The sequence below is a fragment of the Podarcis liolepis genome, assembly GCF_965112155.1.
Source record: "Podarcis liolepis genome assembly, chromosome: 4".
Taxonomy (NCBI): Eukaryota; Metazoa; Chordata; class Lepidosauria; order Squamata; family Lacertidae; genus Podarcis; species Podarcis liolepis.
Genome location: NC_139558.1, coordinates 61,742,872 through 61,765,556, shown reverse-complemented (window position 1 = coordinate 61,765,556; position 22,685 = coordinate 61,742,872). Strand labels below are relative to the sequence as shown.

The 22,685-nt window shown below is 38.9% G+C and overlaps 2 protein-coding genes across 8 annotated transcripts in view; one reads left to right on the top strand and one right to left on the bottom strand.

Moving 5' to 3' along the window:
• The window catches only part of LOC310704788 (uncharacterized protein), a 138,434-nt gene that overhangs the window by 60,872 nt on the left and 54,877 nt on the right, over window positions 1-22,685 (bottom strand). The window lies entirely within an intron of this gene.
• Window positions 1-22,685, top strand: part of ROBO1 (roundabout guidance receptor 1) — a 571,660-nt gene that overhangs the window by 528,008 nt on the left and 20,967 nt on the right. For 2 of the 4 annotated variants that reach the window (XM_083498489.1, XM_083498491.1), the window contains 8 exons: window positions 2,212-2,409; window positions 6,822-6,848; window positions 9,397-9,439; window positions 12,675-12,829; window positions 13,737-14,072; window positions 15,929-16,033; window positions 21,122-21,266; window positions 21,466-21,717. In XM_083498489.1, coding sequence (XP_083354615.1) covers window positions 2,212-2,409; window positions 6,822-6,848; window positions 9,397-9,439; window positions 12,675-12,829; window positions 13,737-14,072; window positions 15,929-16,033; window positions 21,122-21,266; window positions 21,466-21,717 — 1,261 coding nt within the window. The remainder of the gene's footprint in view (window positions 1-2,211; window positions 2,410-6,821; window positions 6,849-9,396; window positions 9,440-12,674; window positions 12,830-13,736; window positions 14,073-15,928; window positions 16,034-21,121; window positions 21,267-21,465; window positions 21,718-22,685) is intronic. The other 2 variants (XM_083498490.1, XM_083498492.1) reach the window with 1 other exon arrangement.

The window sequence follows — 22,685 nt, the reverse complement described above, 5'->3', positions numbered from 1 at the left end:
AGTCCTGTTTTGTTGCTTTGATATTGTATCTTCATCTTTAATTGTTTTGCTAATTGTTTTTCATTTGTTTGTTTGTTTTACTCGTTTATTGTAAGTCACCCATAGAAACTGGTGTTATGGGGGAAACAGCCTGATAGAAGGGTAACAGCTTCCCCATTTCAGCACAAATAAAAAAGCTATTAGAAGGCTGATCACAAAACTCCCAGTGTCTTGCTTAATTCAATTCAGATTGTCAGTGACTTTCTCCCTCTGGAGAGACTTGAGACCTACTGAAATTGAGGCAGAGTTGTGTTCCAGACAGTTCTGGGGTCTCTTCTGGCTGATGGATCTGGTGATGCTTGAAACCCTGACTTATCTGTGGAGCACAAGTGCTCACTTCCAGTTTGTTGAGCCCAGGTCTATTGCGGAGCTGAAAGCAATGAAGCCGGTTAGAAGAAGATGGCTGGAACACAAGTGGAAGAAGATTCCAGATTAACACAATGGGACACAAGTGTGTGCTCATTGTTGAGCCTTTGCTGTGGTGGTGAAGGCATTGAAAAAGACTTATCTTTCTGCCTCTGTTTATAGAGTAGTACATACCCTTTCACTTAAAAAATACACAACTTGCTTGTAAATTGTTTGGTGACTTTTCTTAATGGGAAGTGATATAAATTTAATAAACCTAACCTAAACCTCACTTAAAATCATCTTCAGGTGGGCTGCTGCTATTTGTTTAAAAAAATGTAAGCACCTACCCACCCACAAAAACATTTTAAATGAAATGCGTTGCACATTGATCTAATTACAATTTTGTTTGGCACTTATATTTCAAATGACACACAGTTGCTTTTTAAAAACCTGGAAGAACTGCTCCAAGTGACTTCAGTATTGTCACAAACATCAACCTATGCATACTGCGAAAATTGCCTTTTAGCAGCAAACTGGAAGGATTGGTTTCCCCTGAGGGTAATCTTGGGGAGGCGATTGTGCTTCTGCCAAAAATGCTGTGAGTACCCTTCCGTAGCTGGGTCATCACTAAATTATGTACATTTGGGTGCACCTATAGAGAATAGTAGATGATGCATTAAATAACTGATTGCCAATTGATTTCCTGTGGCTCTTTCAGTTTTGTGCACCAGACAGGTCTTGAGGCACCTCATTTTGCCAATAAATTAATGTTTCTCATAAACATATTAACCTGTGTGAATACACATCATGCATTTATGAGAAGCTTCACTCAAATAATTATAAATGTTAAGTGTATTATTCATGCCTTAGACATCCCAAGAGAATGAATACAAGCAACTCTCCTTGAACTTTTATTGCTCTAACAGCTCCCATTATGAGGTGTGATTTGTGAACTAATTAGCATGCCTTTCATGATGATCTGCTAGCAACTGCAAGTATCTGTACTCCCTGATGTTCTTTTGTGCTTAAAGTCACAACCCCTGCACTGGACTGACTGTACAGAGACCCACTGGTGATGTTGCAGGCGGCTTTTTTGCCCCTTGTTCCCTGGGTGACTGTTAGAATTCAATTGTGATCTTTTTTACAGTTTCCACATTAAGTTATTGTGAACATAAGAAATGTTGAATACTCTATATTGATTGTGTTACAGTCCTGAAAAATTCCAAGCAGAGGTATTCCAAGCACATTTACAGAGAGTATATATCTGTTTTTGGCTTGGGTATGTTGCATACATGTGTATTTGTATAGCTGCTATCCTACAATAAGCAAGCTAAAGATTGTCGGTGGGTTTTTAATGTTGTACACTTTATAATTCGGAAGTGTTGTTCTGTGACCTCCGGGTATAGGGCGGTATATAAATTCAATAAATAAAATAGTAAGTGCTCTCCCCACCAAGAGTTGGATTCTGAAATATAGTTGCTAAACTGAACATAAAAACCCTGAGATACAGGAAGATTGCATACATATCAGGTTCTTCATAAGATTCAGTGAATATCTATTTGTTGAAAATTATAAATTGTGGAATATTCAATTTACTATGAAGTTTATGTGTCAAGCCAAACAGGCATGGCTTTTTTATTAGTGTGTCCACAGGGAACTATGCACACTTCCAGAAATGAATCCTGGAGAACCAATTGAATACATGGCAGAACTTTCTAGACTTCATCTGATGGGGGGGGGGAGCTCAAACATCATGTAGCATTCAAATCCTATGACATCAGTGCCTCATATTTGTACTTTCAACTTTTGGGTATGTTTCTTCAGATTCTCATGGAAACCCTGTGTCACCAGAAGACCAAGTCAGTTTAGCCCAACAGATTTCAGATGTTGTAAAACAGCCAGCATTCATTGCTGGAATTGGTGCTGCCTGTTGGATTATCCTTATGGTTTTCAGCATTTGGTTATACCGTCATCGAAAGAAGCGCAATGGACTCGCTAGTACTTATGCTGGTATCAGAAAAGGTATTTTTTGTACCCTTTTATAATCTGAAGTATTTGTTATTTAATTGAATTTATAACGTGATAGCAAGCATTGGCCTTACTCAGAAGAGACCCAAATCTTTCATTGGTTCTATTTTGAGTATGATTTAGTTGGATATCACACATAGTCTCTGTCAGACACAGACTGGTTAACAATAAATGAAAAACCAAATTAATAACTATCCTGTGAGATTTAATACAGCTTTTAAAACTTTACATTTTTAAAACTTCTTGAAAAATGCTTTCATGTATTAGGTGGTTGTGCGATTTTTATTACTGCATAACAGTTATGAAGAATGTACCCTGCCTATCCTAATTTCAGCACACAATGTAATTTATAGAAGGTTCTTTTAGATAATTGGACAGGCTGTGATGGCATGGATGAGAGAAGACATCTTATAGGTATCTTTAAATCTAGAGTTAATAAATGTATAGGTCAATCTTTATAGCAACTTTATTTCTGCCTGTAAGGCAGTGCTGATCACCTCACGCGTTTCAAAAGATGCTTCTGTTTTAGCTGAAGCTTTTAGAAAGTCATCAAGTGCTGCATGTTGAAGATATTATTGGCCTCAACATTGTGAAGCAGGAATGACAGTTAAAATTGATGAAATAGGTCAGAGTCGTCTCACTGAATGGAAGTCCTCAAAATATTCCTGGGTGCCACTGCTATGTGAAGAGTCAGATGATGCAATGCACTTAGTTTTCCAAACCTCACTGGACGGTTAAAACCAGGCAAGCCTGTTAATGGCAGGTGTACTCATTTGTTAAGAATATGGAATCATTACTGGTAGCATTACTTGTGTTGTATTAATTTGGTATCTAGAAGTTTGTGCAAAACCAGTCCTCAGCCCAGGGCCACACAGGGCCAACAATATTATCTCTGAGAAGTAGTGAAACGGGTGCACTTACCTTAATGATGAGATGGATTTCCGTGTGTCGGTACCATAGCTAATGGTGAAAACCAGATCAGCAAGAGCCTATACTTCAGGTCTCCAACCTAGCACCTGTAGGTGGACACCTTGTATGCCTGCCAGAGTCTTCTCTGTCACCAACAAGAGGACCTGAACCCACTGAAACAAAAATTGGAAGTCTGGACAAGGTTTTATTGTTCTTGTTCCCAGAGCAGTTCCTCTTCAGTCACTCTACAATGTTCAGTTCCTCTGCACAATTTCTCTTCTCAACCCTATCTGAAGAAGAGGAGGCAGCAAGCTACAGAAAATGGGCTTGCTAGAGACAGAAAAATAGGAGATGGGTGAAAGTACAGGTGGAGAAAAGCATCAAAGAAGCCACCACAATACAAAAATCCAATATGTATCCTCATGATTTTTACAAGGGATGCATCCCAGCCATCATCAATGGTTTCTATGGATTGCACTGTAAAAACCACCTATATAGCACATGCCAGAGATACTATGGCATATGGATTCACTCCACAGATCCATGTTTTGTGACAAGTGCTGCTTCTGCGATTTGGAAACATGCAATTTGACGGTGGCTTGGGGAAAATCCTATCTAAGGATCAAACACAAGAGGAACCATTTTAGAATCTTATTTCTCCACTATTCACTTTTTCATGCCCCACAGTAGCCATTTTGTGACTGGTACACACCTTTTTCCAGAGTGCTACATGTGCCCAAAGAGCCCAAAATGTTGACAGCCCTGGGAGTAGAGGTGCAGTCGCAACCAAGGATGCCTGAAGATGCAATGTTACCACTTTGTTAAACAGAGAGAGGCAGTAATTACTATTTTTTTTTCATGTAGTTTGGTTTTTTAGAGCAGAGGTCAATCAGCCACAGATCGGAAGCTGTTTAACACCTTGCCTTTTTGAATACTTAATATCCTCATCCACCAAACGATCCAGATCCTTCTTATTAATGTTTAACAGGTTTTATTCGCACTGTCTGGTAGCCACTGGACACAACAAAGTAATGGCCTTGTTCAGCGTGCTTATGGTCTACAAATCTTTCGGTAGTCAAAATTCTGAACATGGTCATTAAATGAAGGTAACATTTTTAAACAACTTTAGCAAAAGTAGTGTGGGTTTGAACACTTAAGAAACTCAGTGTCTCTTAGCACACAGAGTGTTGAAAAAAGGAAGATCCAAAGCAAAATAGAAGCGACAACTAGTGGCATCACTGTGGTCCAATAAATAACACATGCAGACAAAATGAAGCTGGGACTGAAATTAACTTGTGTCTGTTAATATACCTCTGGGAAAGTTAAGTGAAAGCCTTTGTGCTGTTTTAACCAGTTTTCTTTTAGCTTTACTAATTGCATGGTGAAATGCCATCTCTTATAAACATTTCTAATAGACTAATACTGTTGGATATAAAAGAAGCTAAATCCACAGCATGGAATGTTAAAAAATCTGATATTCTATTGTTTTATGCTGTTTTCAGTCTTGTGTGTCTTACAAATGTCTATAATGACTCCGCAATTTTTTATTAACTTTCAGAATGAATTCATTAGTAAAGGTTCACCAAAACAAGGTTATTAAACACACTTGAAGGGAAACATCATCTTCAAGGAAATGTAAATCATTTAAAAATAATAATCTGTCAATATACAGAGCATGAAGTCAGACATGTCACCATAAAAGCTGAGGATCAGTGAACTTCATTAATTCATTTCCCCCCTTTTTGAGCATCTAACTTGAGGCTTTGACAACTGTTAAAATATTTCTGTATTCGCACATACATACATATTGCATTAGCGCCAGTGGGCACAATAAGCATTTTTATCAACTAAGCTTTGATAATTAAGTTTTTGTGTGAGATATGAAGATTTCACTTAGATTGACTTTTGTTTATTTTCTTACAGAACAAAATTATATTGAGTATTTAGTTCACAGAAAAATAATGACAAGAACCTTTCATCTTTTTCCATTTCTTTGTTGTTGCAAATTGATGTAGAGCTGATGTAGTCATTCACAAGCAACGCTGTTTTAAAATGCACTACTTTGTGTGTTTGGTGGAAATCCTTATTACTGTGGCTCTGTATTTCCTTTCTTAATGATACTAAATTCCATTGACTATCTGAAAAGAACCAGCAGAAAGAGATCACAATAGGATCCCTGTGATAAAAATAGCACTGCTGCAAATGAAGGCCAGTGCTTAAATTGTTTGGATTTTTCTTTCCTTTTTTCTCCAGCACAATATTCCTAGAAATAAAGTGACCTGATAAGAACAGCGACACATATGCAGCATGTTCTAAATTAGGCTTTTCTATCTCCTTAAAGACTTAAGGACCCTAGATCCTAATATAAAAAACCCAGATCTATAGGAAGAAAAAACGGAAGGAAAAGGCTGTTGATGTGTCTGTATCTCAGCCATTCCATCATCCCTTTGTGGTCCGCCTGCTAACCTAAATTTCAAGGCCAAAAGACATTTAGAAACGGTTGTGAAGCTTTTCTTGCATTTCATTGTTTTGCTCAGAATTAAGGAGCATTTCATGGCTTCCTTCTTCCCATTAGCAGTACAGAAAATATATTCTATTGTTCAAAGAAGAAGAGAGAAGTGTGTGCTGGGGGGGGGGACTGAGTAGATGTTGCACTGGAGGTCTGCTGTTTGATTAGAGGCCTTATTGATTAAATTAAGATCTATAGGGGCTGTGAAAATGAAGGTTTTTCCCCTGTGAGAATTATTATATTCTGAAACTTTTTATTTAAACTCATAGGCTGGTGAGTCAGGAAAGATTACTACAGCAGGTAATCTACAGGGCAGATTAACATTATTAGGTTAAAATAACAAAAGCATCTCAAAAACTGAAGAATAAAAAAATCCTAGTTATTGTGTGTTCTATATTAATTACAGTTAGTTTTTTTTAAAGGCTGTGATATTGAGCAGCTGTTACAATAAAGCACAAAACACTTTTAGGGTGCAAGTAATGGAAAATTAGCACATTTTCATAATACTTTGTTACTCCTAGTAATAGCTTACTCTTTACTTAAATGCTTAAGTGTCCTTATTGATCCACTATATCAAGCATTTGCATGATGCAGTGAATATAAGAGTCTAGCAATATCTTGATAATACTGGGAAAAGTAACCATCACTCTTCTTTTTATATATATATATATATATATATTAGTGTAGGGTTTTTGTTTGTACATGGATTTGCAGCAAAACAGAAAGCACTAAAGAGAAGGTCATTTAGAGGCTAAACCACACTCTATTTCCCTCAAGAGCACACTATACTAGAATGTTATTCTTCTTCTGTGGAGACAAGTCACCTTTTTAAATAACAAATTTTGTTTTATTCACATATTGGTATGTCTTGGACATATTTACTCTTACTTTTATGTTCTGTTCTTGCCCTGATTTACACTAATGTTGTGTGGTCTCTTTTTCTTTCTTCAGCTTAATAACCAGTTTTTATTGTGTTTTGATTTTTCAGTCCCGTCTTTTACCTTCACACCAACAGGTATATATTTGCACTTTTCCCTTGTCTGATTGGCATGTGCCTGTGTGATACTGTGTCACTGTCTCTTTTTCTTCTTCCCTCATATAACCAGGCACAATATTACACAGCGAGTAGTATGAGTAGTATTCGTTACGTATCCTTATTGTTAGTATCATTTTACCAATTTGGCAGATCTCGCACTGCTGTCCAAAGTTTGAGTTTTATATCCATTGGAAGACTACACGAGATCCTATCATCTTCTATGCTAATGTATAGCATGGTTGGGTGGTTTTTGCTTTTTTGTTTTTGCTAATTTTGTATATTGTATAGTTGTTCATAATGTTCTGCTCTACCAAAATGGGCCGTAGCTGCACAAAGGACTTTGCATAAAGGCAAGCAGCATTCCTTTCCTATGATTCTTAATGGAACATTACTTAACACTTAAACAGAAAGGCATACAAAGGATTTCATTTTTATAAATTGGGAGATGTCTATACGTGTTGTATCCAACTGACAGTAAGACTTCCATGTTGCTCAGCTGAGGGTAAGACTCCCGTTATCAGAACAAGGAATTAAGCTATTTACAACACACACACACACACACACACACACACACCTCATGTCCCCCCCACTCCCAATCTGCTCTGGAGGATGCTCAAAGAGATCATTCTAGGGGATGTGGGGCAACAGGAAAAGGGGTAAATTATTGCAAAGTATTCATTGAGCAGTACTGTTGGATACAACCCCACGACTATATCTAAAGCTTTGTTCTCAGTCTATGCTGAAACTTTTCTCTTTAGATTGGAAAGCTCTATGCTTTAGGAAATGCCATTAATAGAAGATGCCATTAACGTGAAAGCAATGCACACATGCTGTTGAGTGTAGCCTGGAATTCTGTGTGAACCTTAGCATTATAATTATACCCTATACCATACAGATCTGAAAGCATGAGAATGAAATGCTTGTCAGTTACTCTTGATTATTTAAAAGAATACCAAAAATAGACAAAGGGTTACATTAAAGGAAGTTTTACCAGTAACACAATGACTTTCCCTCACTCTCCTTTCCCAGTGCCACCCCCAATCTGTTCTGTGTTCCCCGCCAATCCTCCAGAGCAAATGGGGGGGGGACAATGAAGAGAGGAAGTCCTGCTGCATTGGTGGAACACCTTGCCTTAACAGGATAACTTTGTTATCTAGAACCCCAATAATCAATGTTAAATACAGTAAATGCCAAACTCCCATTTAAACATTGTTCTGTCGGCACATTTCTGCCGAAGATTGTAATATTTAATAATATTAGCAAGTAAACAGGCATTCTAATGGTTTATTACTTAGCATTATAATGGACGACATAGTCTGTACTCAAATTGTTTTGTGATTAATCACATTTCAATAATATTGCTGATGGAGAGAGATAATTACTTCACATTCTCAAAAAAGAATGAATTCCTTCATGTTTATAAAAATCTTTTGTAATTCTAGTAAGTTGTTATTTCAACTTTTAAAATAGTTTTGGTCCTTGTTTCTCATTCACTTTTAACATATATTAATATGAAATTTGCTTCAGCCTTAGTTTAAACATTCTCATATTTTCCTCATACAGAATCCATGTTTTTAACAACTGGGCTGTACAGAGAAAATAATTTATGTACATTATTAGTGTTGCTAAGTTAATTTGCAAGCTTAAATTTAAGCATGTTTAGGCTTGGTGTCAGATTTCTCGCAGGAGCCAAGTTTTTAGAACTGTGAAGACAAAAATATTTTAATCAATACTTGGCACAATACATGATAGCTGTACAATAGACAACAGGGAAATTTGACAAGGAGTCATTTGAAATGCGGACTGTATTTAAAATTTAAAACTTTTCTGTTCCATAATTCAGAATCCAACTAGTTTAGTTCCACTGAATTTAAATGGTAACAACCCCTCATCTTCAGCAACACTTTCAGCAAAAGGCCTATGTACCATTGGCTGCTACATTTTAATCCTGTTATTGTAATCGCTGCAAGCGGTTATCTCTGCCTTGCAGACCCCCACTTTGGAGTTCTTCTAACAAGCAGAATTTGGCTGCCTTTTAAAACACATTCCTAGTTTGGGAAATGCATAGCTGTGGAATCCATCGCCACTTGCACTGAGGTTAATCTTCTTAACTCTTTGCTTAACCTGGGGGTGGTAGCTGAAGTACAGCAAGTGTATTTGGGTCTGGGCATGTTTAAAACACATTTTCAGGCACGAGTCTTTATGACATACTTCCCAAAATATAAATATATTTAGAAACACCTATCTGTTGTGTTTTACATTCCATTCTGTAAACAACAGCACACACATCAGAAAATACTGCTTCCGAGCAATGTCTATTTTATGTTTTGAAAAATAAACATCTAAAACTCCAGTGGCTTTTAGGTGGCAGTATGGATGTATAGAGTTGGTGGTAGGAACTGCTTATGCCGACAGTAATCTAGGCACAAGGAAATATATACATTTTAGCATTTTTCTTTCTAGGATCCAACAGAAGCACATTCAGAGAATTAACTTAACCACTATATATTTTCATTTTATATTTTAGTAACCTATCAAAGAGGAGGTGAAGCTGTAAGCAGTGCAGGCAGGTAAGATTGTATACAGTTTTCCTACGTATAATGCAAAATGCAGACTGAACTGCAGGATATGTTGGGTAAAGCTGCATCTCTGAATGCAAACAGCAGAGGGAGCACTTTGACTTCAAACTAAAACTCTTGCTGCTATAAGGGGATGATTAAAGGGAGCTAAAGTAGCTAAATTGTGGCATTTAAGGAGATTAAACACTTAGTAATGATAGCAAAGAGAAAAACCTTAAATTGGAAACCATGCTTAAAGAAAGCTGCCTCCTAGGTGATTTTTAAAAACAGAAAACAAAAATGGAATAGTGATCATTACTGGTTGGGAATTGCAAATTTAAAGTACAGATAAATCCGGGTTCTGAGAAATGAATGCAATTCCATCTTTAGACTATAGCTAAGTCTTTAGTTAATTGGTCAATGGGGAATGATTCTCTTCTCAAACAAATGACAGTGTTTCATTAATACTGACGTCACTGCAATTCTACCTGGATGGCGTTGGGTGGCAGCGAGGTCAGGTGTGTGTTGACACATCAGCAGAGCCAGTTGCGCACTCACACTGGTGTGTCTGCATGGCCCTGACTTCATTGCCATCTTGTGTCACTCCAGTGCTGTCCAGGCAACTGCAGCAACTCCCCAGCACAGCAGCTGCTTCTTAACAAGGATTTCAGCCAGCCCAAGGTGCCTCTAAAATAAAGCTATATGGAGGTATACAATCGCTGTCATGTCAAATACAAGTCAGGCTATACAGATGATGGTGCAGAGCCAAAACGATGCATAGCAACTGCAGTCAAGCCACCCACAGAGAAAGAAGTTATGTCACACAGAATGCTAAGATTAGCAAATAGGTCAAACAGTGGCTTCTGCTTCTTTTCCAAATGAGGTTGTTTTTTTTCAAAAAAGGTGTTTAGTGTATCTTGTGTGTGAACAAGGAACTAAATTATGCAGAGCTCTGAAACTGGCACCCATGGCCACTTTCTGGGCTATGCAGTACCTGTCCCTGTACTCACACTGGCCTGATTCACACATAATAACAAAGCCTATTTACTTACTATATTAATGTGCCTTGGGATTATGTTCTTGCTTCCTTGTACACCCTCCCTCCATGCCATGTCTTGCAGGAAACTGGATTGTGACAAAAAAAATCCCCAAACATTTTGATTAATTGGGGTGTGCACGTTCCCTAAAATGAGGTCTGCTGCTTTTAAAAAACATGGCTAGCTAAAATCATTTTAGGAAGGATGTATGCCTGATGCAGGGGGCGGAGTGGAATTCTTAAATAGGGTTTTTTTTTTAAAAAAGGAAGAGGGAAGCACAGTAGACAGCACTTTTAAAAGGGCAAAAGGGAGTGAAATCTAAGTTTTCCCCTTCCCACAGCTGAGTTGTTTCAGCTCCCCTACCCACTTTTTAACCTACTACTAGTTTTTTGCCGTAATTTTCAGGACAAGCACAAACCATTGTATGCCTGTTCAGTAGAACACCAAATTGTGATTTCACCACAAACTACAAAGGGCAGCTTTCACAGCATATGAAGAGAAGAGAGGAAGGAGTGAACAAGCCCAAAGTTCACTCCAGGCTTCTGCACATATTACCAAAACATTTTGATGTTGCATCTGGATAGAGCTATTCTGAGTTATTGCTGTTGATCCAGATGAATATGAGTTCCACCCAAGTTAATGCAAGACAGTTAAAAAGGGAACATTCTGCACCACCTTTTAGGTATACCCTCAGCTGTACAAAGGGAATGGAGCTGGAGATGCCATGCTTACATAAAATACAATATTTTCTTAGCAGCTGTTTTTTTCTGATCAAATTGGTATTTTTCCAAGTAATCCATTCAGAAAGCATTTGTAACTATTAGTTGATTCCAGTTCACTGAGCATAATGTACTTTGCATAATGAGAAACACTTTTACTTAGTATTTATAGTTGTTTTTTTTAATGTTCTCTGTAACTTTAATTTCCAAGAATTTCAGCTAAGCTGGAAATGGGGGGAAATGTGGCCTGTAGCCAAAGAACTGCAGTTTTTCTGCATACCAAAGGGAGCTTTGGCCATGTGTCAAGAGCAGTCCCCTATGCTGTATGGCCCGCCTAATATGAAATTGAGGAAAGTTTCACAAATAGGTCATACAGCGTGTTTGTTATAAACGTAGGAAAGAAAGGGAGGATAGTGTTGTGCTTGCACTGTGAAATAAAATATGTGTGTGTGATTATTTGGAGATCAAACATGGATGTTGTTAATGACAAAATTGTTAGGAGTGGTTTATTTTAAAGGAGTAACAAGCATGTTGTCAGCTGTCCAATCATAAACGCAACTACTTTATGTTGGTGCAATGGAGACTACAATGAAAGGCAGGAATGGAATGTCAACATGAATTTAATAGTGGGTAACAAAGAAGGTCCTAGAAAATGTCCACAGATCTCTGTATAGAAGAAAGGCTTTTAACGCTGTCTTGGGGGCATTAAGTGAAGGAGTGGGAAACATTGATACAGTGGTACCTTGGTTGTCAAATGGCTTAGTTGTTGAACAGATCGGCTCCCGAATGCCGCAAACCAGAAGTGAGTGTTCCGGTTTGCGAACTTTTTTGGAAGCCGGATGTCCAATGTGGCTTCCACAGCTTCCAATGAGTGCAGGAAGCTCCTGCAGCCAATCGGAAGCTGCACCTTGGTTTTCGAACTGTTCTGGGAGTCAAACAGACTCCCAGAACGGATTAAGTTCGACAATCCAGGTACCACTGTACTTGTGATGGTTAAGGGAGGAAGAGTTGGTTCAACTCTTAAGTTGTTTTCTTACCCAATAAAGATGTACTATTTTTTTAACCAAAAGCTGTAGATAGTGCAATGCCTAAGAACATTAAAAGTCTCTTTAGATGAATGGTAAAATACGCCTGATGTATGTTCATACACAGCTAATTCCAAATCTGCAGCAACACTGCTTGGGGAATCTTTGCTCCACACCTAAAGGTTGTTACAAGTTGTTATGAAGGGACTCCTGATAAGGCCTCTCCAGCAGACCTGAAGGAACAGGGAAGCCCATACAGTCAGCACATATTTGCTTATTTAAAGCTTTCCCTCTGCCAGCTAATTTCATTTAGCAACTGTTCATGTTTCCAGTATCACTAGGAAGAATAAGTAAATTTCCAGTACAAACAATTGCGGTCAAAGACCAGACCGATTTTCAGTACTTCAATGTGAACTTTGCTTTTAAGATGACATCTTATGATAATTAGTAATTCTATGTTTTGAAGGCCAGGCCTTTTAAACATCAATGAACCTGCCACTCAGCCATGGCTTGCAGATACATGGCCTAACACTGGGAATAATCACAACGACTGCTCCATCAACTGCTGTACATCAGGCAATGGAAACAGTGACAGCAACCTCACTACATATAGTCGCCCAGGTAAATCTTGTTTATTATTAAAATAACTTAATTTGAACTTAATTTGTATTGTTTCCTGTTTATTTGTTTCCTTCCTATTTGTTTTTTGCTGTCTATATCATCTGGGCATGTTACTGCTCAAAGTTATCCTATTGCCGTTACTTATGCTACTGTACCCACACATTTAGATCCTTTTGAGGGAGTTCCTGCCTCCTGTCAAAGTACAGCTTCTTTGGGTGCTTAATCCCCTCGTCATTGTTTCTAGATTATATTAATCCTTACCCAACATCCTGTAGAATATATAAAGTGGCAGCAGGCGTCCCAACATATTCCTGCATCTTTCAGGGAGATGACTCACAAACTAATCCATTTTATGTCTCATTCCTTCTCTTTTATGATCTGTTACCCACAGCATTGTCTCACCCATATTCCACTCCCAGGCACAAACTTGTGTCTATAAAGATTCCAGGAGAACTAGTCACTTCTGCTTTTTGTACTCACAAACACATAGTTTTATTTATGGAATCAAATGTTGTATGACTCATAAGCAAGCTAGTACAACTTTCTCTGGAATGTACAGTGAAGTGCTGCAGGTGGGTATTCAGGTACAAATGCTACTTAGTCAAGAACAGTATTTAGCTATAAATTTAAGATCAATTAGTAGATTCTGCCATCAAGGGCCTTGCAGAAGGAGATTACCTGTGTAAAAAGAGAAATGGAGTTGGGGACTCCTATATGAAGGGTACACCTTATAGTTTTGGACCTATGGAACTAAGCTGCCATTTTACTATAGCTAACATTCTGATTCAGCTTCTGTTCCACCTAACTATTTCTGCTTCAGAAAGCCAAATCATGTAGGCCAAAAAGCACCTAAAAATAGTCTTCTAACTGAACACAATTTTCCCTCTTCCCTTCCTGCTGTGGTTAGCTGATTGTATAGCAAATTACAACAATCAGCTGGAGAACAAGCAAACAAACCTGATGCTGCCTGAGTCAACAGTTTATGGTGATGTGGACTTAAGCAACAAAATCAATGAAATGAAAACTTTCAACAGCCCAAATCTAAAAGATGGAAGATACGTCAGCCAACCAGGTCAGCCTACACCTTATGCCACCACTCAGCTCATCCAGTCAAACATCAGCAATAATGTTAACAGTGGCAGTGGTGATTCAAATGAAAAACACTGGAAGCCATCTGCACAGCAGAAACAAGAGGTTGCGCCAGTTCAGTACAACATTATGGAACAAAACAAATTAAACAAAGGTAAATCACTTCATGTATCTCCCCCCCCCCCACCCCACCTTCTCAATGCACTGGAGATTCCATAAACCTCTCCTTTCAGGGTCTCAGCTTGTGTAAATGAAAATAACTACATATATTTCTTTCTATCTGTCCACAGATCTGATAATTGGTTACTGCAGTGTGGAACTTGTTAGGATGAACTGAACACTGTGGAACAATCTAAGCTCCTTTGTAGATTTAGAAATTCCCAATTAACAGTGTCAAAGAGTTAATTAGCACTACAATAATCTGCAGAAATTGAATTTATTCTAACAAATAAGCAGCTGTATCTTAAAAGAGAATTTAATAAAATATATTTTCATATGGCTTTGAGCTTAATTTAAATTTAATAACAACAAATGAGTGATTGGCTGGTATTGAGACATCTTTAATTCATAAAGGAGATGCAAGGTGCAGGCATTGCAGTCAAATTTTAAAATAGGTCATCCCATTCTTCTAGTGGTGAATGGAGTCTAATTAACCTACATATCACTGTAAATTACTGGAATGTTGCATATAAAATTTTGTATGATTGTATTGTGGGTTTTGCTAAAAATGGAAACAAACTGATCTGATAAATTTTAGACTTACTCTTTGCATTCACCGTCTTGCATTCAGTTCTGGATTAAAATTACTGCTTTAGATCTATAACCTTAAAATGAATTGATTTCAGTGTTAACTTGAAAAATCAGAATGTGCTTTCTGGCCTTAAGGGCACATTTCTCTAATGTAGTGTGTGGGCTATAGAAAACGAAGTGATGTGATTTCTTGCTAGTCCTTCAGGCTACCATGCAGCTTGCTTTAATAACACGATTTGCAAAACGCTATCCCTAGGAGCTGGCCCTGTTCTATCTTTGAACTTTCTGAGCACATTGCTGTAGCTCTCATGGTCACCTAGTGATATTGAAAAGGTAAAGGACATGTTCCATTACAAAAGGTTGATTCAATCTATTTACTACCTGACCTACTTATCTACAGAATGGTTCAGAGGCCACATAAATCTGACATGAGTGTCTAGCTGTTTGCTATAGCAGTGACAGTTTTTAATTATATTTTTGCCTTGAATTTTTCTGCATGTTTTATGGGATTATTATTATTTTTTGTCTCACAACTTAGGGTTTTCAAATCCAGGAAAAAAAATTCTCTCCATAAAGTTCTGGATAAAAAAATTAATTACCTAATTCAAATGATTATTTTAAGAATTCAGGATTTAGAAAACGTGTTTTACTTTTATAGAGGAGTGAAATATTTATCAGATAATACAATAAAATTTTACTGAAGAAATATCTGTAAAGTACAAGAATATTACCAGGAGCTGACATTCATTTCATGGAACAAATAAAAGCAAATCATAAACAGAGCCATGGGATGTGAAATAGGAATGATAGAGCACAGTGCAGAACTCATCAAAATGGTTATTTCTCGTTACACAGGCTAGAAGTAAATTGTCAGAAAGATAGTTTTGTCTTAGAAAATAAGAAAGCGAATGGGAGAATACTGATCTATTTTTTTAAAAAAAACACCCCAATGTATAGAGAATCACGTCTGCGGTAGATACGCTTCCTTAATGATAGTGTAAAGTGCTGAAAAAGGAAAAGAGGTCAAAATGGTAAATCTCAGATCAGACTATTTTGTTCAACATTTTCCCAGTCTTCCATTACATAGTCTCACATGCCACATATTTAAACACAGCAAAAACAAATCAGCCTTTCACACTAAGAACACAGATCTGCAACCAGACAATAAGTTAAGGCTTAGCTGTAAGCAGTTAGAACATTCACAGTACTATACCCAAGCAGCATATGCATGCAAATTCAAAAAGTCTGTTTTAATTGCAGACTACCGATCAAATGATAATGTTCCAACCATTCCATACAACCAAGCCTACGATCAGAATACAGGAGGGTCCTACAACAGTTCAGATCGAGGAAGCAGTACATCTGGTGAGTATGAACTACTGCTGCACCTAATCTCCAATTTCCTCAAATATTTTTTTCCCCTGGGTAAGAGGCTCCCGTTTTGTTTTATTTTGGCCTCTTCTGCAATATGCTTTAGAATTTCTTTAATTTTGGTGGGTGTGGGATTGCGCCTACTTTATCACTGCAAGGTGATTGTGGCAATGTGTGTTTTGATTTCCATTTCTCTAACCCACTGTAGCCTCCCCAGCAGTCTGTGCTTCCTGATCTATGACCAATCCATGGGGGCAGCTAACCTCATTGCACCCTTCCTTGAGCTTTAGCGCACACATTGCGAAGTTAGTTTATTGAGCATCTGAGATTGATGTGATCGCTGTTTTTGTTTTTAAGGAACGATATTCCTTTTACCTGAAACAAAAAAACCTAATCACACCAAGCTACTTAAAATCAAAAAGACTTTACTCTTAAAAACAACAACAACCAGCTATCAAGCATACACTAGGCAGCCTCTCTATCTTCGTACACAGCTGGACCCAAAAGGGCATTACAGGCACTCCCAGTCAGCTGAATGTATAAAGCCCTTTGCAAAGCACAGTGCAAGGCTATCTGCAAACCCTGGTAATCAGTTGCAGTTGTTCCCTTTTGGAAACTTCTTAATGCCAAGTGGGCTAGAGAATGCAGCTTGGATTCAGTTGATTGATCCTGAAAGCACATCTTGAAGGGAGGTTTCTGCAACCACCGAACAGCAGTTATAGTGACTTGAACTTTCACAGGTGGCAGTCATATGATGTCATGTGATTGACAGATGGGCAAACTGTCCACTTTCAAAGTTGGCCTGCAGAGGTTAGGGGACCGTCCTGAGGGGCTGGGAGCTGGGGGCACTGTTATACAGTGGTTCCGCTCCTTCCTCCTGGGCCATGTTCAGAAAGTGGTGGGGGGGGGATGAGTGTTCAGACCCCTGGGTTCTCACTTGTGGGGTGCCTCAGGGTTTTGTCCTCTCCCCCATGCTTTTCAACATCTACATGCAGCCGCTGGGAGAGATCATCAGGAGTCTGGGCTGGGTGTTCATCAGTATGCGGATGATACCCAGCTCTACCTCTCTTTCAAATCAGAACCAGTGAAGGCGGTGACGGTCCTGTGTGAGTGTCTGGAGGGAGTTGGAGGATGGATGGCAGCTAACAGATTGAGGTTGATCCTGACAAGACAGAAGCACTGTTTTGGGGGGACAGGAGGTGGGCAGGTGTGGAGGACTCCCTGGACTTGAATGGGGTAATTGTGCCCCTGAAGGACCATGGGCGGAGCCTGGGAGTCATTTTGGACTCGCAGCTGCCCATGGAGGTGCAGGTCAATTCTGTGTCCAGGGCAGCCGTTTACCATCGCCATCTGGTACGCAGGCTGAGACCCTACCTGCCCACGGACTGTCTCACCAGAGTGGTACATGCTCTAGTTATCGCTTGCTTAGACTACTGTAATGTGCTCTATGTTTGGTTACCTTTGAAGGTGACCCAGAAACTACAACTAATCCAGAATGTGGCAGCTAGACTGGTGACAGGGAGCGACCGCCGAGACCTACATTGGCTCCCAGTACGTTTCCAAGCACAATTCAAAGTATTGGTGCTGACCTTTAAAGACCTAAACGGCCTCGGTCCAGTATACCTGAAGGAGTGTCTCCACTCCCATCATTCTGCCCGGACACTGAGGTCTAGTGCCGAGGGCCTTCTGGCAGTTCCCTCGCTGCGAGAAGCCAAGTTACAGCGAACCAGGCAGAGGGTCTTCTCAGTAGTGGCACCCACCCTGTGGAACGCCCTCCGACCAGATGTCAAAGAGAAAAACAACTACCAGACTTTTAGAAGACATCTGAAGGCAGCCCTGTTTAGGGAAGCTTTTAATATTTAACAGATTATTGTATTTTAATATTTTGTTGGAAGCTGCCCAGAGTGGCTGGGGGAACCCAGCCAGATGGGCGGGGTATAAATAAATTAATTAGGATCTAGCCCACCAGCCAGATACAGTTCCCTATCCTGCAGTAACAATGATCTTCTTAGTTGGATCAGGGCACCTCTGTTGGCAAAAAAGAATGACAGTTTCACAACCCACCAATACATCTTGGAAAGTCAGGAAGTGTCAACACAGTTGCTAGAGCATGTGAAAACCTGTGCAATTATTATTTCCTCCCTCTGTTCAGTATTAAACCAGTGTGACAGCTTTATTTTCTGTCAAAAGCAACCACCCAGGGTCAAACCAACAGGCTGCTCAGCAGTAATGCTAGCTACCTGAGCCTTGTCTGGGGTATTATAAGCTGAGGGAGAAGTCTCTTTTTCAGACCATTTCGTCCCTTGCCCCATCTGGAACTTTTGCAGTTTTGACATGTGCATGTAGACCTTTACAGCTTCATTAAGTTTCCATTATTTTGGTAGAAGGCAAGTGTGTTTGCCTTCAGTTCAGCTTTTTGTAACTGTATTTGTGTGTACATATCTGTCCAGTCTTGCTTGGAACCTATTACAAAGTCTTGACCACAGGTTTCCCGCCTACCATCCCTATACCACAACTCTTTCTTGATCAAATGATGTACTGTGAGATGCCTATTTTACAGTATAATGGAAATTATTTAACAACTGTATATGAATAAAAAAAACAGTTTAGCAGAGATGGAAGCACACACATATCTAGAAAAAGAAAAGAAAAGCTGCTTTCTATACTGCTACAACTACTTTCAGGGTTTCTCTTATCACTGAATTACAGAGACACCAACAAGTTATAGCAGAGCTGGCTTCTGGGAAAGGGTTTGTAATACACTCTGCTGCTGTTCCTTCTTTATCAAGTCAAACTAGACTTGTTTAGTCTATATCCCCATTAAACTGCATATCGAATTTCATAAAACATTGCCCTATAGTTTGCAGATGAATGTGAGGTTTGGTTTATAGTTTATTATTTTATGTGCATGCGTGTGTGTGTGTGTTTTAAAATTAGTAATGTGGAGCTAAAGCAAACAGTGAAGAAAAACGTGAGCTGTTATGGGACAACTTCACAATTATGCAACTGCTATGATTACCCTGATATTAGTTATCTGAACAGTGGGTTAGGGGAGCGTACAGTTGAAATATATTTATAAATACATTTTTCTTCATCAAGATAGTTGACTGGGACCCAAGAGATTCTAGAGGTAGGTTCTGCACATTTACTGGGACTTCTGAGTGTTCTCTTCCTACCACTCCCAGAAATGGATGCAGTTATAGTGTGCAGACCTGCCATTAGAATATACTGCAAATGACCCAGTTCAAACTCGGAGGTATTAGGAATCTTGGTAATACGACCGAATAAAATATTTAACATATTTAGATTTGAAAAACATTCACTATTATTCCAATTTAAAATAGTTTAGCGTGTTTAGAAGCATGCAACATTTCTCTTTCCATTTTGCTTTACATCTTATGTGAAATGTTCACTTGGAATCCAACAGCACCCAAGTAATCGATCCTTTCCCCAAGATACTCAGATGGCTAAAGCTTGTATCATTTTACTGTAAGCTATAATTTTCCACCAAGAGTAGCTGAAAACATTTGTCCCATACTTTCTTCTGCTCTTCTTATTGTGGTTTTTTTTTAATTCTTCCAGTAATTATTTTCAACTGCACCTGCCATTTGGAATGAATTTAGTAATTTCATTGTGCCTAAAACATTTCAGTGGACAAGTATAAATTACATATATTCATTAATGCAACAGGGAAACCTTTAATAGATCATATCTCTGTCAATTGTGAACCCAAAATTAGGCTCCAAAAATTAAATGGGGGGGGGGGACTTTGGAGAATATATATCCAATGCATCTTTTTGTTGTTTAATACTTAGATGATAATCTGTAATGCAATTAAAAACTATAGAAATATTCTTTAATTATATTGCTGGTACAGTTCATTTATGGCTTTACCATATTTTAGCAAAAAAGTGAAGGAGACTGTTCCCAAATATAGGCAATGAAAGACAAAGTCAGTTCTAATTATTATTTTAATATAAATCCATATTCTAATAATACTTATTTTTGACCTCAACTGGCCTCAACTAGGGCCAGGGCTTTTTCGGCTGTGGCTCCAATCTGGTGGAATGCTCTGTCACAAGAGACTAGGGCCCTGCGAGACTTGACATCTTTCCGCAGAGCCTGCAAGACAGAGCTGTTCCACCAGGCCTTTGGCCAGGGCAGCCTGACTCCCTCCTTTGGCAATCCCTACAGAACTCTAACCCAATGGTTGCCATTAATCTGATTGGAATTAATTTTATAATGTAATGATTTTATAATGTTTTATCATTTTACTGTTGTTAGCCGCTCTGAGCCCAGCTTCGGCTGGGGAGGGCAGGACATAATTAAAATTTATTATTATTAAGCCATTTATTAATTCAATTCTATGTTTATTTCTTAACTGAAATGTACTACAACAGTGTATAAAAGCTGACTTATTAGTGACATTTACATGCTTACTAAGTTCTACAGAATCCAAAATTTGTAACAAGCTATGTCTGCAATATTGCATGTTCTTTTTGAAACTCCTAAACATGTGAATACTCATTCAATTAACACCCTGTCACATTGTTAAATCTCTTAGAAAATTGTCCCCTAAAGCAGTGTTCCCCAACCCCCGGGCCGCGGACTGGTGCTGGTCCGTGGATCAATCGGCACCGGGCCACCCGAGGAACTTCAAATCATTTCACTGTGGCGGGCGGCCGAGATGCAGAGCATTGTGCCCTCTCAAGCCTGCCCATTGTGTGACAATAGCGAATGAAAATTCGCTATTGTTACACTGATGCTCCTCCTGGCCAATCAGGGAGCGGGTCCTCCCGCTTCCTGATTGGCCGAAAGGCAATCCTCACGCCATTGGCCAAGGAGAAAGTGCCACGGGAGGGCTGAGGACTCGAGGTCGGAGACGCGGGGACTGAAGAGAAGCTGCCGCGAGGTAAGTGCACGGAGGGGGGGGACTCAGCTCAAAACAAGCGGGCCACGGAAAAATTATCAAACATTTACCGGTCCGCGGCGATAAAAAGTTGGGGAGCACTGCCCTAAAGGACTGATCAACAATTTATTTCATGGGCTATGATATAACAATATGAATATATTTCTTTATAGGGAGTCAAGGGCACAAGAAGGGTGCTAGAACCCCCAAGGCATCCAAACAGGCTGGTATGAACTGGGCAGACCTTCTTCCACCTCCCCCTGTACATCCTCCTCCCCACAGTAATAGTGAAGACTACAGTCTATCTGTAAATGAAAGGTAAGATAAAAGAATGATTCATCAGTAAATTTTTCCAACCCAGTGGTCCAGATTCACTTAATTAACTGAATAAAAATATTTGTAATCCTAGTATAGAACTGAGTCTTCAGATTGACTCAAGAAATAATAATAATTTGGTCCAAACATGGTATGAATGTATTCAGTGTTGTAATTCACATATTCTTAAATTAATTCTTAGCTATGAGCAGGAAATCCCATGTCCAATCCCACCAGCAAGAATGTATCTACAGCAGGATGAGCTCGAGGAAGAGGAAGAGGATGAACGAGGTCCCACACCACCAGTTCGAGGAGCAGCTTCATCTCCAGCAGCAGTGTCCTACAGCCATCAGTCTACTGCTACATTAACTCCTTCCCCCCAAGAAGAACTCCAGCCCATGCTACAGGATTGCCAGGAGGAAATGGGACATTTGCAACATCCACAAGATCGGCGGTATGTTACCAAAACACATTCTGAAGGAACTTCCTTAAACTAGTTCTATGAGGCGAACGTGTTGGGGTTAGGCAACACAACCAGCAGTAATCAAACAAATGTGTCATTAAATTGCTTCTAATGTTATATCTTAATGAAAATTCAGTATGGAGAGTAGCACTTCATTTACCATGGTGTAAATAGTGTTTCCAAAGAGTAGTTGCATAGTCTGTTACCTGGATGTAAAATGTCATAATGAACAAATCTGTAGTTTTCTTTTTATTCCAATACAAAATAAAAGGCTACTAGATTGGCTGGAAAATTTGGATTCTTGCCTCCCAAACATGTTTGTAACAGGTAATTTTATTCATAATGTCCCCTTACTCTCCTTACTCATTGGCCAATTTTCAAAGGTTAATTGTTTCCCAGAACTTTCCTGCTACTATCCTAGCGGTTATCAACAAATAATACCAATAGTATTTGATATTTCTTTTTGAGGTGGTTAATATGAGCTAACAACAATAAATTAGATTCATTTGTAGATGGCAGACCCTTATACCTTTCCAAAAACCCCTGGTATGGCTACATTCCCTCCATATGTGGGCAAAGTACCATTTTCTTCATGGTACTTCAAATGGAGTTCTGACACATTATAAAGCATCCTTGATAGCCTTTACAGTATGAAATACCACCTCAGTCACATTTTCAATAAGTTTTCCATAACTGCCACTTTTCCCCATTTCTATTTGAAGCTTTTGTCATACTGACAGTGGACTTTAATCCATGAAAGCTTATGCCATAAAAATAAATTTATTAAGACACGTAAGATGCCACGGGACTCTGCTGTTTTAAAAAACCGTGTAAGCTTCTGATCACACAGTCTTAAAAAAAAAGTCATAGACAGAGTAACTACAGGTAATGCTAGTAAAATGATTAGAAGGTGAATAAAGAATTAGAAGGCTGGAACTTTTTTGCTTTGAGGAAAGGTA